Source organism: Nymphalis io, chromosome 9 (genome assembly GCF_905147045.1).
Source record: "Nymphalis io chromosome 9, ilAglIoxx1.1, whole genome shotgun sequence".
Lineage (NCBI taxonomy): Eukaryota > Metazoa > Arthropoda > Insecta > Lepidoptera > Nymphalidae > Nymphalis > Nymphalis io.
This window is the reverse complement of record NC_065896.1, coordinates 7,873,404-7,895,538: the sequence shown is the minus strand read 5'-3', so window position 1 is coordinate 7,895,538 and position 22,135 is coordinate 7,873,404. Positions and strand designations below refer to the sequence as shown.

The 22,135-nt window shown below is 29.1% G+C and overlaps 1 protein-coding gene across 1 annotated transcript in view; it reads left to right on the top strand.

Moving 5' to 3' along the window:
- The first annotated feature begins 576 nt into the window (after positions 1 to 576).
- The window catches only part of LOC126770484 (heme peroxidase 2), a 39,927-nt gene continuing 18,368 nt past the window's right edge, over positions 577 to 22,135 (top strand). The window contains exon 1 of the mRNA XM_050489876.1: positions 577 to 803. Within this exon, the coding sequence (XP_050345833.1) occupies positions 787 to 803 (17 nt within the window). The 5' untranslated portion in view covers positions 577 to 786. The remainder of the gene's footprint in view (positions 804 to 22,135) is intronic.

Genomic DNA, 22,135 nt, shown 5'->3' with positions numbered 1-22,135 from the left:
AAATACTTGTGAGATTATAATGCAATTTATTATCAAAGTACGATAACTAACACTAACAAGCCTATTTTCAAACAAATAATTGAAAGTTGCTAAGATATATTGAATTGGCTTACGTGCAATTATACACGATGTCAGACTTCTTGATTGGTTTCAAGTAACATATAATAAAATCAACATATTAAACTACATAATAAATAGACGTTTAAATCTAACATTTAATGGTTAATTAATAAACCTTCTTTCCTCGATAGCAAAATATCCTGCTATTAATACGATCACATGATTATTCCGCGCCATTTATTAATATTATTTAAAGAATGTATTTCAATATTAAGTGTATTTTATAAAGATTAGAGGTGAGATATAGATAGAGATTAGATAATAGTAAACAAAACTAAAGTAGGGCTGCATAAACGGCGTCAGTTCACCGTGTCAGTAGCGCGTAAATCTCTGGGACGCGAAAATTTAATTTGTCACCGAATACGCAATCGGTGAAGATAGCGTCATCATCGAACGTAACCGCGAAGTTTGATAACTGCTAACTTTCTCTCTCAGCGCCTGTACAGTTGAAGGAAGGCTGCATCCAGCCTCACTCCGCGATAGTCGACGAGCCAGCACGTTCGTCGAGAACGGCGCGCGCTCGCACCGAACGCGTTCTAAAATTCAAAATTAGGACATTGGTTCAAAAAGCATAGTGACACAAATTTTCAGCCAGTTCTGTTTTTGTTTCTCATGATTATATTTTAATATTTTTAGTGACTGTTTGTCGTTGTTTTTTAAGACGACATGGGATCCTATAAAACGTAAGTTTTTCTAAAAAATATATTTATAAAGTAATTTTAATATTAACTATTTAATATTATATCTACGTTTAATAACCTTTGTCTACTTAATATATCCCCTCATTTATAAATGTAGGACAATGCCAGATGCAAGTTCAACTCATGTCAAGCTTTGTCTGAATAGCGTTTAAATTATTTTAAACACATTACGAAATATCAAAAGGAACGTTTTAAAAATATTTTAACAATTGAGTTTAAGTAGTCGCGGAAAGTAATCGACCTCGATGGTAACCTTCTAGACAAATATTCTTTTATTTTAGACATAGTAGATAAAAGTTGAAGAGTTGAAATATATGATGACTTGAGATCCTTATTCATTTGCATTACACTACACAGACTATTTTGACCTAGTTTCTAACTTACATAATATTGCAACTTAAATCAGAGGTATTGCCTAAAATACAGGTTTTCGTTACGTCTTATCAATAAGTTCGTACAATTTTATTTACTTCATGTTTCTATTAATATCATTTTTATTATTATTATACTATTCTGCATCAATTTTTTCTTGAACAAACATAAATATAAATTAAAACAAAAATAATATACAATATTCAAACTATTTAATTTAAATCTCCAATACAAAGTATTATTAATTATATAATTAGTTTCAATAATAATAATAATATAAAATTTTATTACACACAAATAAAGAAAAAAAATTAATTTTGAAACAAAGCATGCAAATGGAAGACTTATCATTATCATTAAAATAGTCATCTCTTCCAGACATCCCCATCGGTGATAGTTTAATAATATCCAAACAAATTAGGACATAATATTTTCCATGTATCTTTTTATTTTTACACAAAGTTATATTTTCAATTAATTTATCACACTCAATATTTATTAGTTTATGTTATATTGAAAAATGATTTAAAAATACAAGTTCTATTTTGAGATTATATAAAGTAATTACTACATAATTGTAATTCAACATAATAGACACTTTTAAGCCACAGTTACATCATCAACCGGACATTTAAAGTTTTTAGTGACAATCGCCTCTCGTTCAGACCATTCAAATTTGGAAATTAAGAATTCGAATTCAATTAAGTCACTTTAAGATTTAATATGAACTTTAACAAAAAAATAGCTATTTACTAAATATTTCGTTATCATTTTTAAATATTTGAGCAATTCTTTGATATTCACGATAGCACACCATATGATTGTAATGATCGCTTCCTAAATACCTATAAAATTATATTGAAAATCGTAAACAATTGCAAAGACTAAAAAAATTCTAAATTTCTTTCGTTGATAATCTTTTTAGATATCATTTTTCTTTTCTGAGCCTCTCGATTTTATTAACTTAAACAATCATGTTATTCTCGTACATTTTCTCATAATCACTAAATTTATTTTCTTACGCTTTAAGTAATAAAAATATTTGAAAATTATAAAGTAAAAATCAAAATATTCTTATACCTGTAGTTACACTGGCTCACTAACTCCAATCGGAATACAACAATACTAAGTATTGCTATTTGACGATCGAGCATGTGATGATTGCCCTACAACAATGTGCGTATATACATTTTTGTAGGGCAATCATCACATGTTAATTAGTAAGCGTAACGATTTAATTAATCACCTACTAATAATTCAATAAACTAGAAGTATGACTAAGGTAAGCCATGACTTTTCCGGTAACTTAACCGGATAATGTTAAAAGTATTCTGCATATATATGCAATTAACGCTTTATTTAAATATAGAATTACATTTGATAAAATCAAAATAATAAACTGTTATCATTGCTTAAGGTTATTATAGATTAAGTGTTGTTATTAATTAGTTAAAATTGTAAATTCGGTTTTTAAATGAACATGATTTTATTTTCATTTTAACATATTAAATATGCCCTTATATGCTCTTTGCACTTAATACTAATAACGATAGCTAAATTGTTGTTGTTGAGAACTAATGGTAAATGATGTTTGGTATTTGGGACGAGGTCGAGATTTAAAATTACCCCTTATATACGTAATATTTATAAATTTAAATGGTATAATATCCATCCTATTTAAGTTGTAAGTTTATTAAGTTATTAATATAGTTTACGACTTCGACGAGTGGGGTTCGTAATCTTTATTAAGATAATCCAAGATTATTGAATGCAACGTTTCAAATTTCATATCACTTTAAACGCGATTCGCTGTCTTGTCAAAATTAATCAATAGTCTAATTATTATTTATCGTGTAATCAATCAATCATGAAATGAACAAATACAAATTATAATTTCGTAATTTAATAATAGATAAAGCTTCGATAAAGCACTTGAACAACGCTTAATCTCTATAACTTGAAACGATGGGCTTAAATAACTCCGTGTTGATATCAAAAATAAATTTAAATAATTAATATATTTAATTGCAAAGTGGTTTTATCCACATCTGTATTAGATGCGTTAGAAATATTGTGTTTGTATTAAATTTTCAGTAGCATTGTGATATAAATGTTTTACATATGTAATGTATGTAACCTAATGGCTATACCAGAATCTATACTGTATAATCTCTATTTTGCATGTCTATTGGAATAGAACACGTACATCTTAAACATTGCCGGTTCAAATCCTAACACGAGTACTTGGTAGGACTTTAAGCAAATCCATCTGAGTATGTCCCACCCTCTCATCAAATATTCAATCTCCAAACAAAAATAGGCTTGAAAGGTGAACCAATGTAACTACAGACACAAGGGACATACCATCTTCGTTCTCAAGGTTGGTGGTGCATTGACGATGTAAGTAATGATTTATATTTCTTGACGCATTTGAGACAGTTTCTTATTATAACATATAAGAAAATGCCTCAAATGCGTCATTCACTATATTCGGAATATAATCTTCAACTTTTATTATGATACATACATTACGTATTGCTGTATTGCGGACTTTCCGAATAACGAGTTTATAATCAGCTATTATCTTCTAAAGATGAAAATAATCTTACAAGGAAAACAATCCCCATACTCGGAAACTTAGATATGGATAAAACCGTTGCTACATTCAATGCATCGTTTTTGTATTTATTGCTTTTTAACATGTATGAGAAAAGAAATTACATAAGTTAAGAACTCTTTTATTATGGATTTCCCATAGGAGTAACTAGCGCTTGCTCTAGAATTGCTCTTTCGTCAAAAAACAAGTTTTTTCATACAAACTTTCATACCCTTTATCATTTTAGAGGTTAAATTTTCAAAATTTTTTCATTTATGTTAATCTAATTGACGATCGAGCATGTGATTGTAAAAGGAAGGAGGATACCCGTATTCTCATGGTACAAGCCCCAGTGATTTGAGCTTTGCTTTGATGTGTCTGTTAGTCAGTTACATATTCTTCTTTACAAGATAGATTATTTTCAATACCTATACAATCATTTAAAGTTTTTAGTGACAATTCAGACCATTTATTTAACCTGTTTTATACCTGTTATTTATTTATTACCTGTTTTATAGAATTATGTATTTGTACAAATCTATTTTTTTACACGAAGTCAGGATTATTTCATTTGTTTAATCCCACACAAGGTTAAAGAGCTTATATTCTCTTAAACAGAAAATTTTAAACTTATTCTATCACGTTACACTATTATTGGTGGTTATACGTCAGTCAGAACTTCACCTGACACGTGAAGGTTTCCTCACGACGTTATCCTTGACCGTTGAACACGAGATTAACAATAAGCACAAATTATATACTCGATAAATCAGTGGTATAAACCACTGTGACTGGATTTGAACCCGTGATCTCATCATCTTATCTCTCTCATTATTATTTGTTTTTAATATCTTTTAACACCATCAAACAAAAATATAAAAACTTGAATACAAACTAAAGCCGACTAAAAACCATTTTTTTATCTAATTTAATTTTCGCCCTTTTGTCCTACACATACCTGTATAGTAGTCCGTCTCATTGTCCCTTTTATATGTTTACAAGATTAATTATTTATTGCTTTTTGATGAAAATCAACGAGTATTTTAGTAGATTCTTTAAAAGTCTAAGTATATTAGAAGGAACTTTAATAATGTATAATAAATATTATCCATTACCGATAACTTCTCAGTGCGTTCATTTGAAATAAACTTAAAACACAATAAGATTATATAAAAAACAATAAAATTACTAAGTAATAATTAATTTGTATCGTTGTTTATTGCATTAGTATTACAAGAATTTGTGATTACATTATGCAGATGTATAATTAGATGTGCAGTTGATAAACTTCCTCATAGCTTCTTGCATAAACAAGTATAGTATAGGAATACATTATACATGAAAATCTGATAATATATATTTCATGATGCGTATAATTTATATATTTAGTACAACAAAGCACACTAAAAAAGTAATACTTAAAAATAATAAGACTTAAATGAAGTCCTATCTCTGTTCAGAACAAAATCAGAAATATAAATGTATCGGTCACTTGTTTCAATTAATATAATCAACTAATATTCATATTTAGTAACAACACAAATATTGAAAATGTGAACAGTATAATTAATAAAAATTTTATTTATGTTCATACAAAACTGTAACGTGTAGTCAAATGTCTCTAATTAAATTAAATTGTCGTTAATTTTAATGCAACTGCCTGCAATTATAAGATAATTGTAATTAATTTTGATATTAATTTGATCTTCTCAATAGTTAATTTTTCATTACTAAAAATATCCTACACACATTAAGCATATACTTACAATATTATTAATGGAAATTACTAACAATTAAAATATGTAATTTGAAAAGGAGGTTGAATAAGTAGGATTGACGTATTTGGACTATCAATGTAAATGACCGATATAAAAATAACATTAAAAATATAAATATTATGAATCAAACAATTTTCAGGGCTTAGTAAACACTAGTATAAAGCGTTTAAATAATTAGATATATAATCATAGCTATAATCATTAATTGAAAATGTATGTAATCAGCGCCCAAACAAATCTGATGCAATAACACTAAATTGAAATACAGGTCGCCATTAGAACTTGAAGCACGTACCGGCGCCATCTTCGATGCGTCAAATCGCTTATTGCGTAAACGGTGGTCATTTGAATGGATTTTGCGTGACTTTATTTTTACTTTCCATGACCAGATAGACCCATATTGTCTGAAAGATAAAGGTATTCTTAAGTTTTAATTCAAAAATTACCTTAAACTTAACTAAATCGAACAAAAGATAAAACAGAACCATTGCCTAATTGAATAAGTTAAAGTCAGATGACTATATGCGAATATATATATATATATATCTAGTATGTAAATATAACATTTCATCTTGGATTAAGAGAGATATCGGGAGACAATCTACATGCAGTCTCAGAATTTCAAATCTTATCCTGGATATACTTTTTTAAAACGTGTTTAAATGAGGTGCATACTCTGTTCTTTTCAATACAAATATACTTTTACTTATGAATCATCAAACGCTACCTCCGGCTTAGAATGTGGCCAACCGAGAAGAATCGGAAATAAACTTAGTAGAAACTATTAAAATAAAACAAATCTATATAAATTAAATACACTTACGCGAGATCCCGCAATCATTTATTCCGTACATTTTCGTCAGATATATATTCAGAAACAGAGTAATGGGCTGATAAGATTATTTTTAATGACTAATTAAAGCCTACTCCAGTATAGCCTGCGAAATTTCTTTAAAGAGGCGTGTACCTACGCCTAGTCCTAAAAACGATTTATTAACTTTATTGTCTGAAGCTTTGACTGATTCTTTTATTTTTATCTCTAGTATTAAATTGATGTAAGTTAACAATAAGAGACGTAACAGGACTTGCTTGGTCTTTACGAGCTGTTATTTACTTTAGTCCTAGCCATAAATGTTTTAAATATATATTAATATTTATTTTGTTTATATTTCGGAATTTAATTTATTTTAACAACATCAATGTTAATACAAGCGAAAGTTAAAATCAATTGTAATTCTTTATTCTATAAAAAATAAATATATTAAATAGTGTTTTTTCAGCTATAGCATATACGGAAATAACATAGCAATTGATACAATAATACATAATAAGGCGTAATTATAACAATATAAAATACTACTAAATAAGGAGTATTTTGCTTTTACAATATATGTATTTCAACAGATACAAAATATAAAAGCAATATTCCAAACATGGAAATTTATTTACATGCCTTATATGCAAAAATGTAAATTACATTTTATTTACACATAGTCATGTAATTCGATATTTTGCATTATATTTTGAATATAATATAAGTAAGGCTTCCCAGTGTATGAGGAATTTAATTTCGTTTCGTTTGTTTATTTGTCTTTCTGAACATAATAAACTCAAAAACTACTAGTACTAGTTTTAAATACGGCTTTCACTATAGATGTATTGGTTCATAAGGAAGGTTTTATGTAAATTGGCTAAAATATAACTTTAATTTCTTTTATAGAATAGGTAAGCGGACAAGCATATGGCCCATATGCTCCCGACCTGGTGGTAAGTGGTCACCAACGCCCATAAACATTGGCATTGTAAGAAATGTTAACCATCGCTTACATCGCCAATGCGCCACCGACCTTGGAAGTAAGATGGGACAGGGACATACCCTTGTGTCTATCCCTTTACACTGGCTAACTCACTCTTCAAACCAGAACACAAAAATACCAAGTTCTACTGTTTTGCGGCAGAATATCTGATGAATAGATGGTACCTACACAGAAGAGTTTGCACAAAGCCACCACGTATTACGATCTAAACGTTTTGTATATGCTCATATTGTATCCGTACATAGCCGGGCCGGGTAGCTAGTTTTTAATAAATAACTCGACACAAAATAATTTTATTTTATATTTTAATTTTATGGTTTAAATTTAAAACAATCACAAAAAACAAGTTTGTATACCAAATTAAATAAATAAACATATTCAAGTAATTCGTATAAAACTGTAACGAAAAAATATGAAACAACGTATCTATGAGTAACGTTTTTATATTAAATATTTCTTTCGCAAAAAGATGGGAAAATAGATATCGCTTCCGTCACGTGTACTTCCACACGCTCTTTTTTTTAATAATTGATTATCGTTTGTGTTGAGACTATAATAGACATATTTAGTATTCTTTGATACTTGAATGGGACCTTTAAATGTACGACACACATTTCTGAGAGCAAATATCAAGGTTTATAATTCACTAATGATTGATGACGAATATCATCACAATATCCTAAAAGACATTAATAATTCAGCAAGGTTTTCATTTTATCCATGTCGACTAACGATAAGATAAAATTATAAGCAAAATAAATGTGAACGCAACTTTTCTGTTTGAATATAAAAAAAACAGTGAAACTGTATACAAAAAGCAAAAAAAGAAATTAAAATAGATACTCATTGTAAATATAAGTGCAACTTAAATAAATCCTCAAGCACGAATTATGAAATTAAAAAAAAACATGTACATATTTTAGTCATATGCACATTACATCTGTCCTGACCGGTAACACAACTTTACGCAACACGGGGACCTCTTTGCTTTCCGTTTACATAATATGTTTTCGATTTCTTCCACAGACAGATTCACTTTCGTTAGTGACACATGTAAATGAACACCTTATATTATTATTGCTATAGGGTTAAAATAATTAAAATTATAAACAACATTAATTACATGTACAATAAAAACTACTTGAAAGTTTGAAATATGTCAAAAAAACCGATTTTTTGTTATTGTTCTAAATTTAAAAAAGTGTGACACGTTGCTTCTAGCAAATAATTCAATTGTTTTAATATCTAAAAAGATAACAGTTAATAATAATACAGTTATTTTGTATTTCATAAGTTACTCATATTGAATCTCTTGTTAATGGTATTTCTATGACTATCTTATTACACTGCATAACTACAAAGAAAAATGAAAGGTTTTTGTCATAGCAAAAAACTTTATATTAAATCGTTAAAGTAATTGTTCATTATCTTTATTTCTAGTAATTTACCACTTCATATTGAACTTATAAAGTTATAGAATTAAACGATATACTATTCAATATAATTATTATTAATATAAAGCGTTACCATTTTATTAATCTTATTTCATTCATAACTTTTATGATTATTCGTTAAAATGATTCTTTCCGAAATGATAACTGTTATGTTGCTAAAAAGCGCTGAAGTTCGAACTTTTGTTACCAACAATATACCTCTTTTATTTTTTTTAAGTAAATCGATTAAACGAGTTTTAATAGACCTTGAAATATTTCATTAAGTCAATGTCTACGATAAAAGAAATGAAAAAACAATATAGTACAAGAAAATTGTACTTAGGTAGACAGACTGGCAATTGAATTTGATGGTAAGTGGTCGCTACCGTCCATAGACATCGAAACATCAACCATCTTATATATAACCAATGCGGCATCGACCTTAAGAACTAAGAAGTTATGACCCATGTGCCTGTGTCTTACACTGGCTCACTTACTCTTCACTGAAATACTAAGTGTTGTAGTATTATGAATGAAATGGTACCTACCCAGGCATGCACAAAGTCCTTTCACTTAGTATTAAATACTACAAACATATAAATTCCTTTTTTGTAACCCGTTAAAAAAATATTTCGTAAAACCTACACAGTTTAGTTTATTTAGTACAAAGTTTACTTTATTATTACTATCATAAAACAATAGTATAAAAACACTCAAAACCAGTTATACAGAGAAACCAGCTAGAAGGAACTTGGACAAATGTCAAAATTAAATGTATTCATTATACATATGTCGAAAAATATTTTAACAAATTAAAGGAAGTGCTTAGGGAACTAGTTCATGAAATTTGTCGACACAAATTGTCCAAGGTTTGACATTAAGATAAAGCCCGCAGACTTTTTCATTTGAATATCTATTTTTTGTACATTTTGATAGTGACAACTTTCGTTACCTTGAAATGATATCGTGAATCTACCTAAAAACATAACAATCATTATTACCAGACAGCTTAAAACATAAGGAAATTACATTCGTTTAAATAATTATTGCGAATGGAATAAATAAGAGCTACCAATAACCTAGCTCAAGGTTTGCATTTAATGGCATTTTTACAATCATCAAACGATGCAATTGATTATCTAACACTAGCTGCGTCTCACGGCTTCATTTGTTTTAAGTTCAAGTTTAACTATAGAGTTAAACACACATAGGTGTCTAAAATGAAAAAAAATAAAATGCATTAACATTAACTAAAATCCGATGCAGTTTTCCAGATTGTTTGACATTTATGGTTGTACGTTGTACCTTTGTAATTATTTTATCGCAAATTTATATATAGTCTATAAATATCATCAATATATGTATAATATATTATAAGAAAGTCAACATAAAATAAAATAATATAAAAAATAACTACAAATAAATCTTTGTATTAATGTCACAATAAAATTATTCTCTACTAGTATGAGAATAAATAACAAAATATTTGTACAGGTTAATAATAATATATACATAAATGCAAACATTTGTTGTGGTCTGAGTGGCTATTGACCTAATGTTACGAACACGTAGTCTTAGGTAAGTCCGCGTGATCAACATTACCGCATAACAACTGTTAATATTCTTCCTTCCTCGCCTATTACACAATATTTCACGCTATTACATTTGATAACACTTGAGCTCATTGTGCGTATTTGAATCACAAATTACATTACAAATTTATTTTAGTAACGAAAAAAATAAAAATTAACTACATTTAAGACCGAATTATTATATGAAATTCTCTTACTAGTGACTAATAAGAGCAGAAAGGTGTTGTTTAATTTTTTAGGTACTAATCGAATAATATTGCCTTTGCTTAAAAATCTTGAACGAGAGAGCTTGGAATTAATTCCTTCATGTTTGCAGGTTGGTATATATACATGTGGTAGAATTTCATCCGACTTTCCCAAAGAACTTTTTCTTTTTTCCCATAAATCATTTTCGAGCTCAGTGGTACCGACAGACACTGATGAGTCTTAATCTTATCTTACTTAAATTAATATTAATTGAATAAGATAGAGTAGCGAAATTAATTTAATTGTATTTACTTTCCATGGGAAATTATTATATCGTCGTTCCCTTGTCCTTTCAGTTGAGGTAGGCGCAACTTTGACAACTGCATGAAAAAAAAATTTAACTTATGACTCCTTGATCATTTATGCTTCTGTTAAGCGACTGCTTTCAGCCCTAATATCCACTATTGAGATGCTTTGATGTCGTGGCGACTGATGGATACGCTCAACAAAAAATCCATACATTTATAGGATAAATACTAACGTAAGTTTATTTGTTACGCTTTCACATGTTAATTACTGAACCAATTATCATGAAATTTTGCATATGCGTTATCAAGGGTAAAGAAAAGGACATAGGATACCTATCACCTCTCCTCTCTCGCACGCGGACAAAGCCGTTTGCGGAAGCTAGTAATATCACAATTTAACAACAATATACAAGGAAGTATAAACGTTACGAAAATATTGTACAAATATATTTAATTCATTTAAATTGGCGTTGCTTTCCAAAATATCATGTTACTAAATGTAATTCATGTAAGCTCCAATTATAAAAACAGCAGATAGGTGTTTTTTTTTTTTAAAACAATTTATATTTATAACTTTGTAAAAACACAGGAAATTATTACAATGACAAAAAATCGGCGGTACAGCTAAGCTATCTCCACTACCCAATACCCGGTACCCACTCGCTTATTTTACCGCTAAACAGCAACACGAAGTATTCTATATTATGTTAAGGTTTGAAAAGTGAGTGAGAATAAAATAACGGACATAATAACTTGGATCCTGTAGTGTTCAAGAGGGCTAATATCATCAATCCCAAACTTGACAGCCTATTCGCTCATCTGCCTTACTGTAATAAATAAAAATAAAAGACAAAACAATTTTTATAGATATATTTATTTTAAAAATATACACAAATATCTTTAATAAGTGTAATTAGATTTTTTTTTTTTTTTTTTATAGAATAGGAAGGCGGACGAGCATATGGGCCACCTGATGGTAAGTGGTCACCAACGCTCTTAGACATTAGCATTGTAAGAAATGTCAACCATCGCTTACATATCCAATGCGCCACCAACCTTGGGAACTAAGATTTTATGTCCCTTGTGCCTGTAATTACACTGGCTCACTCACCCTTCAAACCGGAACACAACAATACCAAGTATTGCTGTTTTGCGGTAGAATATCTGATGAGTGGGTGGTACCTACCCAGACGAGCTTGCACAAAGCCTTACCACCAGTATATATATGTATATATATATATATATATATATATATATATATATATATATATATATATATATATATATATATATACTATACCAGTGATGAGACAAAGTTCAAAAGAGACAAATTGATAAATGTTTTACATCAATTATAATTAACATGTATTAACAGTTTGGAAATTAGTAATCGTTTGATATGGTACTGCGACTGACAGATAATTAATTGATAACCATAATATACAGCTGCTTAAGTCATAAATTACTTTAACAAATTTCATTACGACAGAAACATACAACACCACCATAATCGGTTTTAATTAAAATGAATTTTATAAGAAAAATAAAAAATTATATAATTTTTTTTTTTAATTCAGTATTTAAAAGCCGAAATGCTTCAGTAGTTGTAGCACGTGAATTGAGAAACCAAGGTTTTCGGGTTCAAACTCATGTAACGAACACTGAATTTCAGCCTCCCGGCGTCGACGGGTTTCTAAGCCGAAGTTCGGCCTCATAGAAGAACTCCCTTAGGACACGCGTATTCTAAGACCTTAAGTGCGCTCGCAACATCCGGCTGACCATCTTTAAGATTAGCCTAAGAATTGTCTAGTGCTAGTGTAGAAAACTGCATGTGCGTTCACAAACAATTCATTTAATTAAATATTTAACGCATAATCTTATAAGAAAACCTGATTTTTCAATAAGTTTGACAGCGATAGTTTATTACACGGCATTATTTTATTATAGACAAAAGATAAATTACACCTTAGATCCTATGATTGCCGGGCCCTTGACCATTTAATGGTTTTGACTGTAATAACAACTATTGTGGTTTTTTTTTATATAGAATAGGAAGGTGGACGAGCATATGGGCCACCTGATGGTAAGTGGTCACCAAACGCCCTTAGACATTGGCATTGTAAGAAATGTCAACCATCGCTTATAGCCAATGCGCCACCAACCTTGGGAACTAAGATTTTATGTCCCTTGTGCCTGTAATTACACTGGCTCACTCACCCTTCAAACCGGAACACAACAATATCAAGTATTGCTGTTTTGCGGTAGAATATCTGATGAGTGGGTGGTACCTACCCAGACGAGCTTGCACAAAGCCCTACCACCAGTAAAAAGTCCGTCGACTTATGTAGTCCATATGCGCTTTACTATCCTATTCTAAAATAATACAGTTAAAAAAACATAATATATACATATAACGTACTTATTATAATTGTCTCTACTTTCAGATCAGATCTACAAAAAGATTCAGAATTACGATGTTGAAGTTAAAAGTTTGCAATTTAGCATATATTTTGTTAAATTTCTATGAACTGACTAAAATGTCCTACAAAATAATATAAACTTTATTCAAGTCGTTATTTCTGAATTTATCATCATAATCATTAGATGACATGTAGTTACAGCTATTTTGAAGTTAATTTACTTTGAAACTTTGACCTTAGAGTTATAACGAAGGCTTCTACCTAAACTGCCGAAGCGATTAGCTTAAAACTTGAAAACCTAAATTAAAACCTCAAATTAAACTAGCTTCGGTATGAATTCATACTACTACAATTTAGAATGACGAATAGGACAAAGGAAATACCTTTATCCTTGTGAATGAGTCACAAGGATATGATTTTGATAAAGTTCAACGGCATGAGATGACAAATATATTTCAATTTAATACAATTACAATTTTATTGAGTACAACTTAGACAGTATTTACATTTTAAATATTACCGATACTTTTATTGTCAGTTTTAAAAATAATCAATAATTATTAATACAGAATGTAATAACTTTGAAAGTTTCTACAAAATATTTCTATTTAGTTTCTTTTACGAAAGGTCTTATAAGACAAATTCACAATTTAATACAGCAGCGTTATACTGTAATAACTTACTTCCTAACACTCATGAAATGTTAAAAATAAACTTACAATATTTATACGGCATTTTAATGATTGCGTCCATTAAATTTATTTATTTATTGTAGTGAATATCACATATCACTTTCTGACATTTGAAGACGGTGCTCACCGTTGAGTATCCAATTTGTTCTTACAGTGAATCTCTACAAGACTTGATAGAATTAATATTCATAACATATTAACTTATACGAATCCAGTATACGATTTTTATACAACCAAGTATCAAGAATTAAATTGCTCAATAGGGTGCGAAGAAATGAAGTCAAATAAGACTTAATGCCACAATCAGCTAATACAATGAAACAATGCAATCGCTTCAAGATCTGCTTAGGCAACACTACCGTTTTCTTTTCGTATTAATGTCTGCAGCTTTATCTATTTGAAAAATTTATTTTTCACGGTAAATTAAAAATGAAATTCATTAGAAACATAACTACTAATGTTTAGGTTAGAAAATACAAATAAAAATTTAAAATTTAAGTGCAATGTTGTACAATTTTAGTAACTTGTTAATAAAAACTCACTATTATGCTATCTTATTAAAATTCATTTAATGCGAGAATATAGAATTTTCTAGAACATATAAAAATATGTTTTACGACAAGATTTCGAGTCGTTTCTATGTATTAATAAACAAAAATTTTACACATAAAACATAATCAACTATTTTTATGAGTTGGATTATTATGAATTATACATTTTTTCTTAAGAGATTATTACATAATTTTATTATAGAATGTTTATTAATAATTATAATTTTATATAATAATACATTTTAAATAAATTTGAATTGTATCAAGATTTATGAGGTGACTTCGTCAATAAGTCCCCTAAAATAAAGATAAAAGATAACAATTAGACATTGTACAAGCATTAAACTTACTACTAACTTACTTAATGATCTCGCTCTCCAAAGACGCAATATTGCAATAAGGTCAAAGAAGGAATGATTAATCGGAAATCATTTTCATATTTCACATAATATTCTACATTATTTTAATATAATTACATTTAATGTTGCTATGTATATAGCAAAAGTGTAAATAATTAATCATGGAATTGTTGTATTATTGTGATTTTTATTTGTAGCACTAATAACGAATAAATAATCAAAATATTATATACTGTTAATGCTTTACGGCTATAAGTCATTAAACAGTATCCGCCCCTTCTCCAACATATATGACGATTTTAACGATTTGGCTTAAATATCGTATATAAGGTTTTGCTTTTTTAGGTTTATCTATAATTATAATAATAGCGTAATTCCGTGAATATTTTGATATACAATTATCTACATCGACGTTGAGGGACCCTGAATATTGTTATATTCAATATATTACAACTTTTTCTTTAAAATTATTTTAAATATAAAAAATAAGATAAATATAAATGCGTAAGAATTAGGCGTTTTTATCAGTAAAACAAATAATGTTATTATATAAGATCGCTTTGTATCACCAAACAAGGATATCGACACCATAAAAGTCGTGCGTACGATTCACATGTTAGGAAGTAATTAGAGGGCAATCAACCTATCTTAGGTATTGACAAGTTAATTGCAAAGTCAGTATAAAAACTATAATAAAAACAGATAAACAAAAGAACGGAAATTACCTTGAATCATCGCTTTCTGCAAACTTAACGTTAATTTAAGATAAGTTTCTTACGTAAACTTCTTAAAAATGTTAAGCCGGAATCATATAACATTTTTTTTTAAATCGTTAAAATTATTAAAAAAAAATACGATGGTAGAACATACCCCCCAACTTAACTTTAATTATTCTACCACCAAATATATTATATATAATACTTTGTATTGCTATGTTCCGGACTCCGGTTTATTGGATGTGTGAGCCAGTGTAATTACAGGCTCATGGTATAGGTGGAAATAACTAGTCATCCGCAAATACCAAATTTGCTCGAGTATCTTATAAATGAATGAAAAAATATCGTAACGTATTTTCATAAATTATATACAGATGTTTATATAAATGTATATTAAAATGTATGTATATATAAATGCGTAAGAATTAGGCGTTTTTATCAGTAAAACAAATAATGTTATTATATAAGATCGCTTTGTATCACCAAACAAGGATATCGATATATAAACCTTTATATTATTTTAGTTATTCGTTTACTTTATTATAAATCACGTCCTAATTACTTAGTATATGCTACATGTAGTAATATGTAAATGCCTAATAATAAGCTTATATTACACATAGCATAAAACAAGCTGTTACCTCATGTAACGTTTTTCCTCGCGCCGATAGATTTTCGCAAGATACCGTTGCCTCATCTGGAGTCGCCATGTTAATCTCCACGAACAAAAGTTGTCCATTCATTATTCATTTTGTTGTTTAAAGATGGTATTTAATTCTGTCGAGTTATACCGTCACGTGATTTACAAACCTGCAATGGGTGAGCCAATCGAACATGACAAATCAGTAATTATCACCAGCTTACGTAGGAAATTCGATTTCAAATGTTATTTTTTATTTGATAAAAATACAACGTTTCTTTCTTAACATCTTTATAATAAAAACATGAATTACGTCATTGGATTTAAAATATGTTCAAATAATTATCCAGCCTATAAAAAATCATCGCCTTTTCTTCATCAAATAAGACTGTACAATCTCGAATCCAAAGATGTTATAATTATACAAAAACCAAAATACAAAAAAATAATCTCCGTTTTCTATTTCTTGTGCGTGAAATGTATTATTTCCGAATAGTTTTTTTATTACTACCGTGCTTGCATTAGCAGTGTAACTTAATAATTACTTAGGAAAAACTCACTAGCTAATTAAAAATAATAAACAACTAAAGTCAAATCTTATATCAAACATTGCGTGCGAACTCCAATAAAAGAACTTCATTCAATTTTTTATTCATTATCTAATCGTGTACTGATGGTTTTGAAAATAAGGATATATGAACAGTACCCGTTTAATTTGCATATATTAGAACGTAAACGAATGTAATCTTAACCAATTAACATGAATACCATCATTTTATATTTCGTAAGCAATTATTACCCAACGAAATTGTGTATGTGATTCTTAATCGAATTCAAATAGATTGTAAAGAATATTATTTGAAATATTACATTTCTTTTTCACTAAAAGTTTGATTTACTATACCCATTCATATATAATTCATACAAAAACAGAGAATGTTATTGCATAACGAGGCTTCAGCAAAGAGGCAAAGCAGATTTTTATTCGACGATTTTTTCCTCCACTACATAAATAAACACTGAATAAATACATGAAATTCAGTGGTGTTTACCTCTGTTTGAACCAACAATCTTTATATACGATTCCCGGTTCTGACCACTGGGGAATCTAGACTGTTACATACACCTGAAGACTTTGACACTGACAGTTTGTCAGTAATATAGCTTAGTTATTGCTACGCTCGTAAACGCCCCAAAATAGTTTTTAAAATCCCACTGGTTTTACCTAACATAAGTCCGTTCAACAATGTAAACTCTCCAGCTTGAATATATAAGGATAAATATAAATGAAAAATAACCTTTTTTTTATCGCTGGAAAAACGCATTACGCGTTTCCTCCACGGGAACAGTGGGGGGGTATGTGGGACTCGTCGGTATCCAAGGTGCCGAGTGCGCCCCGAACATCGGAATACCTACTGGAAAACCAGCGGTACCCTTTCCGTCTTAACGAGGAGCGCCACGGGATCGCTTTCGCATACTACCGTGGCAAATGAAAAATAACCTATTAGTTTTCAGGATAATTATATTATATATTTATATAAGTTACTAGAAATTAACTAATAATTATTATACAATAAAAACGAAAAAATAAAACTCAAATATAAATGAATTATCGTCTGAACAATAACCATACAGTGAATTCATTGGTTTTAGACCTAATTCACACATTCATAGCAACGAAAAACTTCGCAATTCTGCTGTCTATTACATAACATAATATGATAGATGTTAGAATACAATGTAAATTTTAATTGTCTATACAAAATACAATTCCTTGTAATTCTTATTAACTCGACATAAGTCGATACAAATATTTTTTTATTCTAATATATACTACGTCTAAAACAAAGATCCTCGGCCGCATCAAACCATCTTACGGATTTTTATTCGATTTTCACAAATGAAGATATACATCCAGTCTACTTATTATTTTTCTTTATTTCAAAGAATCCGTGTACTAAAATTTACTTTTTTAGTAATATATATTTTTCCATAAGAATTTTTTATTTACTGCACAAGGCATGACCGCGTAAAATGACAGCAAGAATGCTCTTAATATTAAGCCGTTGAATCGCAATTCCAATTCTATTTTTCCATTGATAGATTAATATAAATAGGCTTTCTATATAATTAGAGTAATTAAATGTCTTGTAACGATAATATATTATTTTTCATAATATGAGTTTATCAATTAAAGTCAGAATGTTAAATACTCTTATGAATTGATAAATTATTGTTAGTTTATTTAAATAAATACAAATATGTTAATGAAACATCAAATTTAATTATTTTTTCGATCGTAAATGAATAATGGAGTAACAAGACGTTTTTTTCAGAAAGTAATAGATGATCATTCAAAAACAATAAATATTGTAATGTATTATTAGTACAATAAAATTTAAAAAAATTATCTATATTAAAAACTTTTAAGCTTAACTTTAAACACGTATTTAACGCAATATATTAAAAAAACACTATTGTTGTTTGCTTTACCATCGTCAATCGTTAACCATAGTACCTTTGTATCTTTAACAGGAAAAATTTACGTAACTTTCACAAGCAAGCAAAAACAATGTGTTTTTAAAAAACCATACTTATATCATATACCATACCAAATCATAGTTTTTTATGGAGAAATTCCTGGGTGTAATCAGGTCATGCTTACCATAAAAAAGCATTGACATTGGAACTGAATTAACTTGTGAAATTTCAACTCAGTAGGAAAAGAAATTCTCTTAGGATCTTATTCAGTTTATGAAACAAATAAACAATGCAAATTGAATAAAGGCTTATATGCTCCATTGATTGGTACCATTGTTAATCCCTTATTTGGCTCTTAAAACAAATAGGGGTTGAGGTGATATCTACTATATTCTATCTATCTGCTGAAACCACAGAGTATATCATAAATACATAATAAATAATAATTACATATGTATTTTTCGGACCATTGTTTTTAATTGTTTTACACGAACACGTTGTTTACACCGAAATATTATAGTCGTATTCCGCCTCACGACAGAGGTCGTCTGGTCCGGTGTGAGGTCATCACCACGTGATTGGAAGGAGTTTTTTTTTCATCTTTACGCTTAAGGCAAATTGAGATCGTTTCTAAGTATCTTACGCTGTCTATTTTTAACCGAACGTTGAATTATTAATTCGTTTTGTCATGAGTAAATTTCCAAATCGTGCAAATCGTCGATGTTCTGAGATTACAGATTTGACGTTTTAATTTGGGAAATTCTAATGGTAATTCGTTGTATGTAGTAATAAAAACGCCTATCACGAACGGATAAACGTGTCGAATAAATTTTACATTGTTTGTTACGACTAGGTAGTTATAGTATAGTAATAACAAACGGAAAAAATGTTACATATGATTGAAGTATTCAATGAAACATAAGTTTCATGTTAACAACTTATACAATAGAGATTGAGAAAAACCTATAAGAATTTTAATAGAATAAAATGAGATTATTATATTGTATGAAAATAATAGTTGAAAATTAAAGGTTCAAATCCAGGCAATTGATGTTTGCAGTGATGGATACTAATGTGGTTTAATCGGATAAAATTCTGACACTTTTCACCAAGACACTAAAGAACAGCGTGCTGTAATAAACTCCACATTATAATTACGAATAATGATTATTATGACAAAAAAATACACACAATATATAATATTGTATAATAACTTCTTCAAATAAATATTACCTATGCTTAATTATATTGACGTTTATAATATAAAATTAATAATTTATTTGTAAGGCACAATTCTGTGCAAATCATTTGATTGTTTTCGTAACCTTCTCGAAATAACAAAAGGTTATCTTGAGAATCCTCGATCACGTTTACTTACGAACTACTTCGAAAAAGATTGCAATAAAGAATTATTTAGTTAACAAACCAATGTAAATTTGAAAAGGAGATCATTAAATGCAAAAATGTATGACTATATCTTTTATCTCAAATTGCGGATTGAAATACTTCACACATAGTAATACATGGTTTATTTATTAACAAGGAATATATAATATTAGATTTCTTATTCTTAAGTATGTAAAAACACTATACAAGAAAACAGATATACTCAAACTAACATTATTATTGTAGTTATTTTTATTTTATGACGTGTTTAAATGTAGAAACAATTATATATTTAAAATCGTGATAGTAGAAAACATCAAATATTTTAATAAGTTTTATGCCTTAAAAAATAATTCGATTTCATTTTATGATGCCATTTATCTTAGCAAACCTTTTTAAAATAGTCAAGCAGACGAGCCTCGTTGTAAATTGTCACATTTACCATTTCACCGTTGATGAGGTCAAAACCACGCGATCTACTGATATTCTACCGCAAAACAACAATACTTGATATTGTTGTGTTCCGGTTTGAAAGGTGAGTGAGCCAGTGTAATTACAGGCACAAGGGATATAAAATCTTAGTTCCTAAGGTTGGTGGCGCATTGGCTATGTAAGCGATGGTTGACATTTCTTACAATGCCAATGTCTAAGGGCGTTTGGTGACCACTTACTATCAGGTGGCCCATATGCTCGTCCGCCTTCCTATTCTATAAAAAAAAAAAGATCTAAGATGCTATAACCCTTGTGTCTGTACACTAGCTCACTATTTAAACCAATACACGTAAATACAAATAATTCCTCTTTAGCAGTAGCTAACTAAGCTGTTGAGTAACGCTAAATGAACCCTTACTACCGGTAATGATAACGTATTAGAACCTCAATCACCAATTTCGCGATAATTAGTAAAACATAACCATTACAGTTATCCAATCGAAATTTTCTTTTAGTTACATCACAGTGACCTTACTCAATACATTTTTATCCTATGGTATTCTCACTTTGGTCACGTAGTATTGGCGAATACAACGCACTTTCGTTTCACGTTGTATCAATCGAGGCTACTTATTCATTTCTGTTGCGTTTTTGACATTGGCACTATAATGTTAAGACATTCGGGTCAGTGCCGTAGACGGTTATAAGTAAGTTATTAGCTCTTTAAATGGTCATATATGTAGGTCTACTGAGTATTAAGTGGTTCATTGAACTTCATGATTGGACCATAAATAATGAATGAGTTCTATGTATCAGCTATGACGCAATTATTGAACAAGTTCTACCTTTTTCTCTGCAACCTGCGTTTTAGAGATCAATATATTAAACGGTTTTTATAGTTACTTAAGAATTTTAATCGCATTTTTTTGAGATAGTTTATAACCTGATTTAATTTTAATAAATCAATTACATGCTCTAAAGGTTAACAGCTAGAATGATTAAAAATAAATTATATGAAATATAACAATCAGTTACGTGAAAGTCGTAGGGTGACATTGCGAATGTCGAGGCCCTTGGTCTGAGGTCTAGCCTCAAGGATATGTGTATATTCGCATTCTTCATAACTTTAAACGTATTTTTTTATTATTTGACATTGAAAATATCAGAAGATGTTCCATATATTTACACTAAGTTCATGGCAAATCTAAGTAAAACCTGTACGTTGTTTTTAATTATGTTTTTTGTGATTATTTTTATACACATGTTTTACCAAAACGAAACGCAACGCCTATTACATACGTTAATAGTACTACGCGAAAAACGAAGACAAAATCATTTTTAAATTTAAAACAGTTTGGTTGTATATGTTTACGAAATGGGGAAATCGGGAAAGTATTTAGTTATTTAAATTAGACGCTCCCCATTTGCAATTGTTTTTAACTTTCTTTTCGTTAAATAGTTAAAACGCCTACTCTACTTTTAAATAGCTACAGCTACAATTCGGCTGCTTAAACCAATGACAAACCATAAAACAGTATAATAAATAAACAGTTCA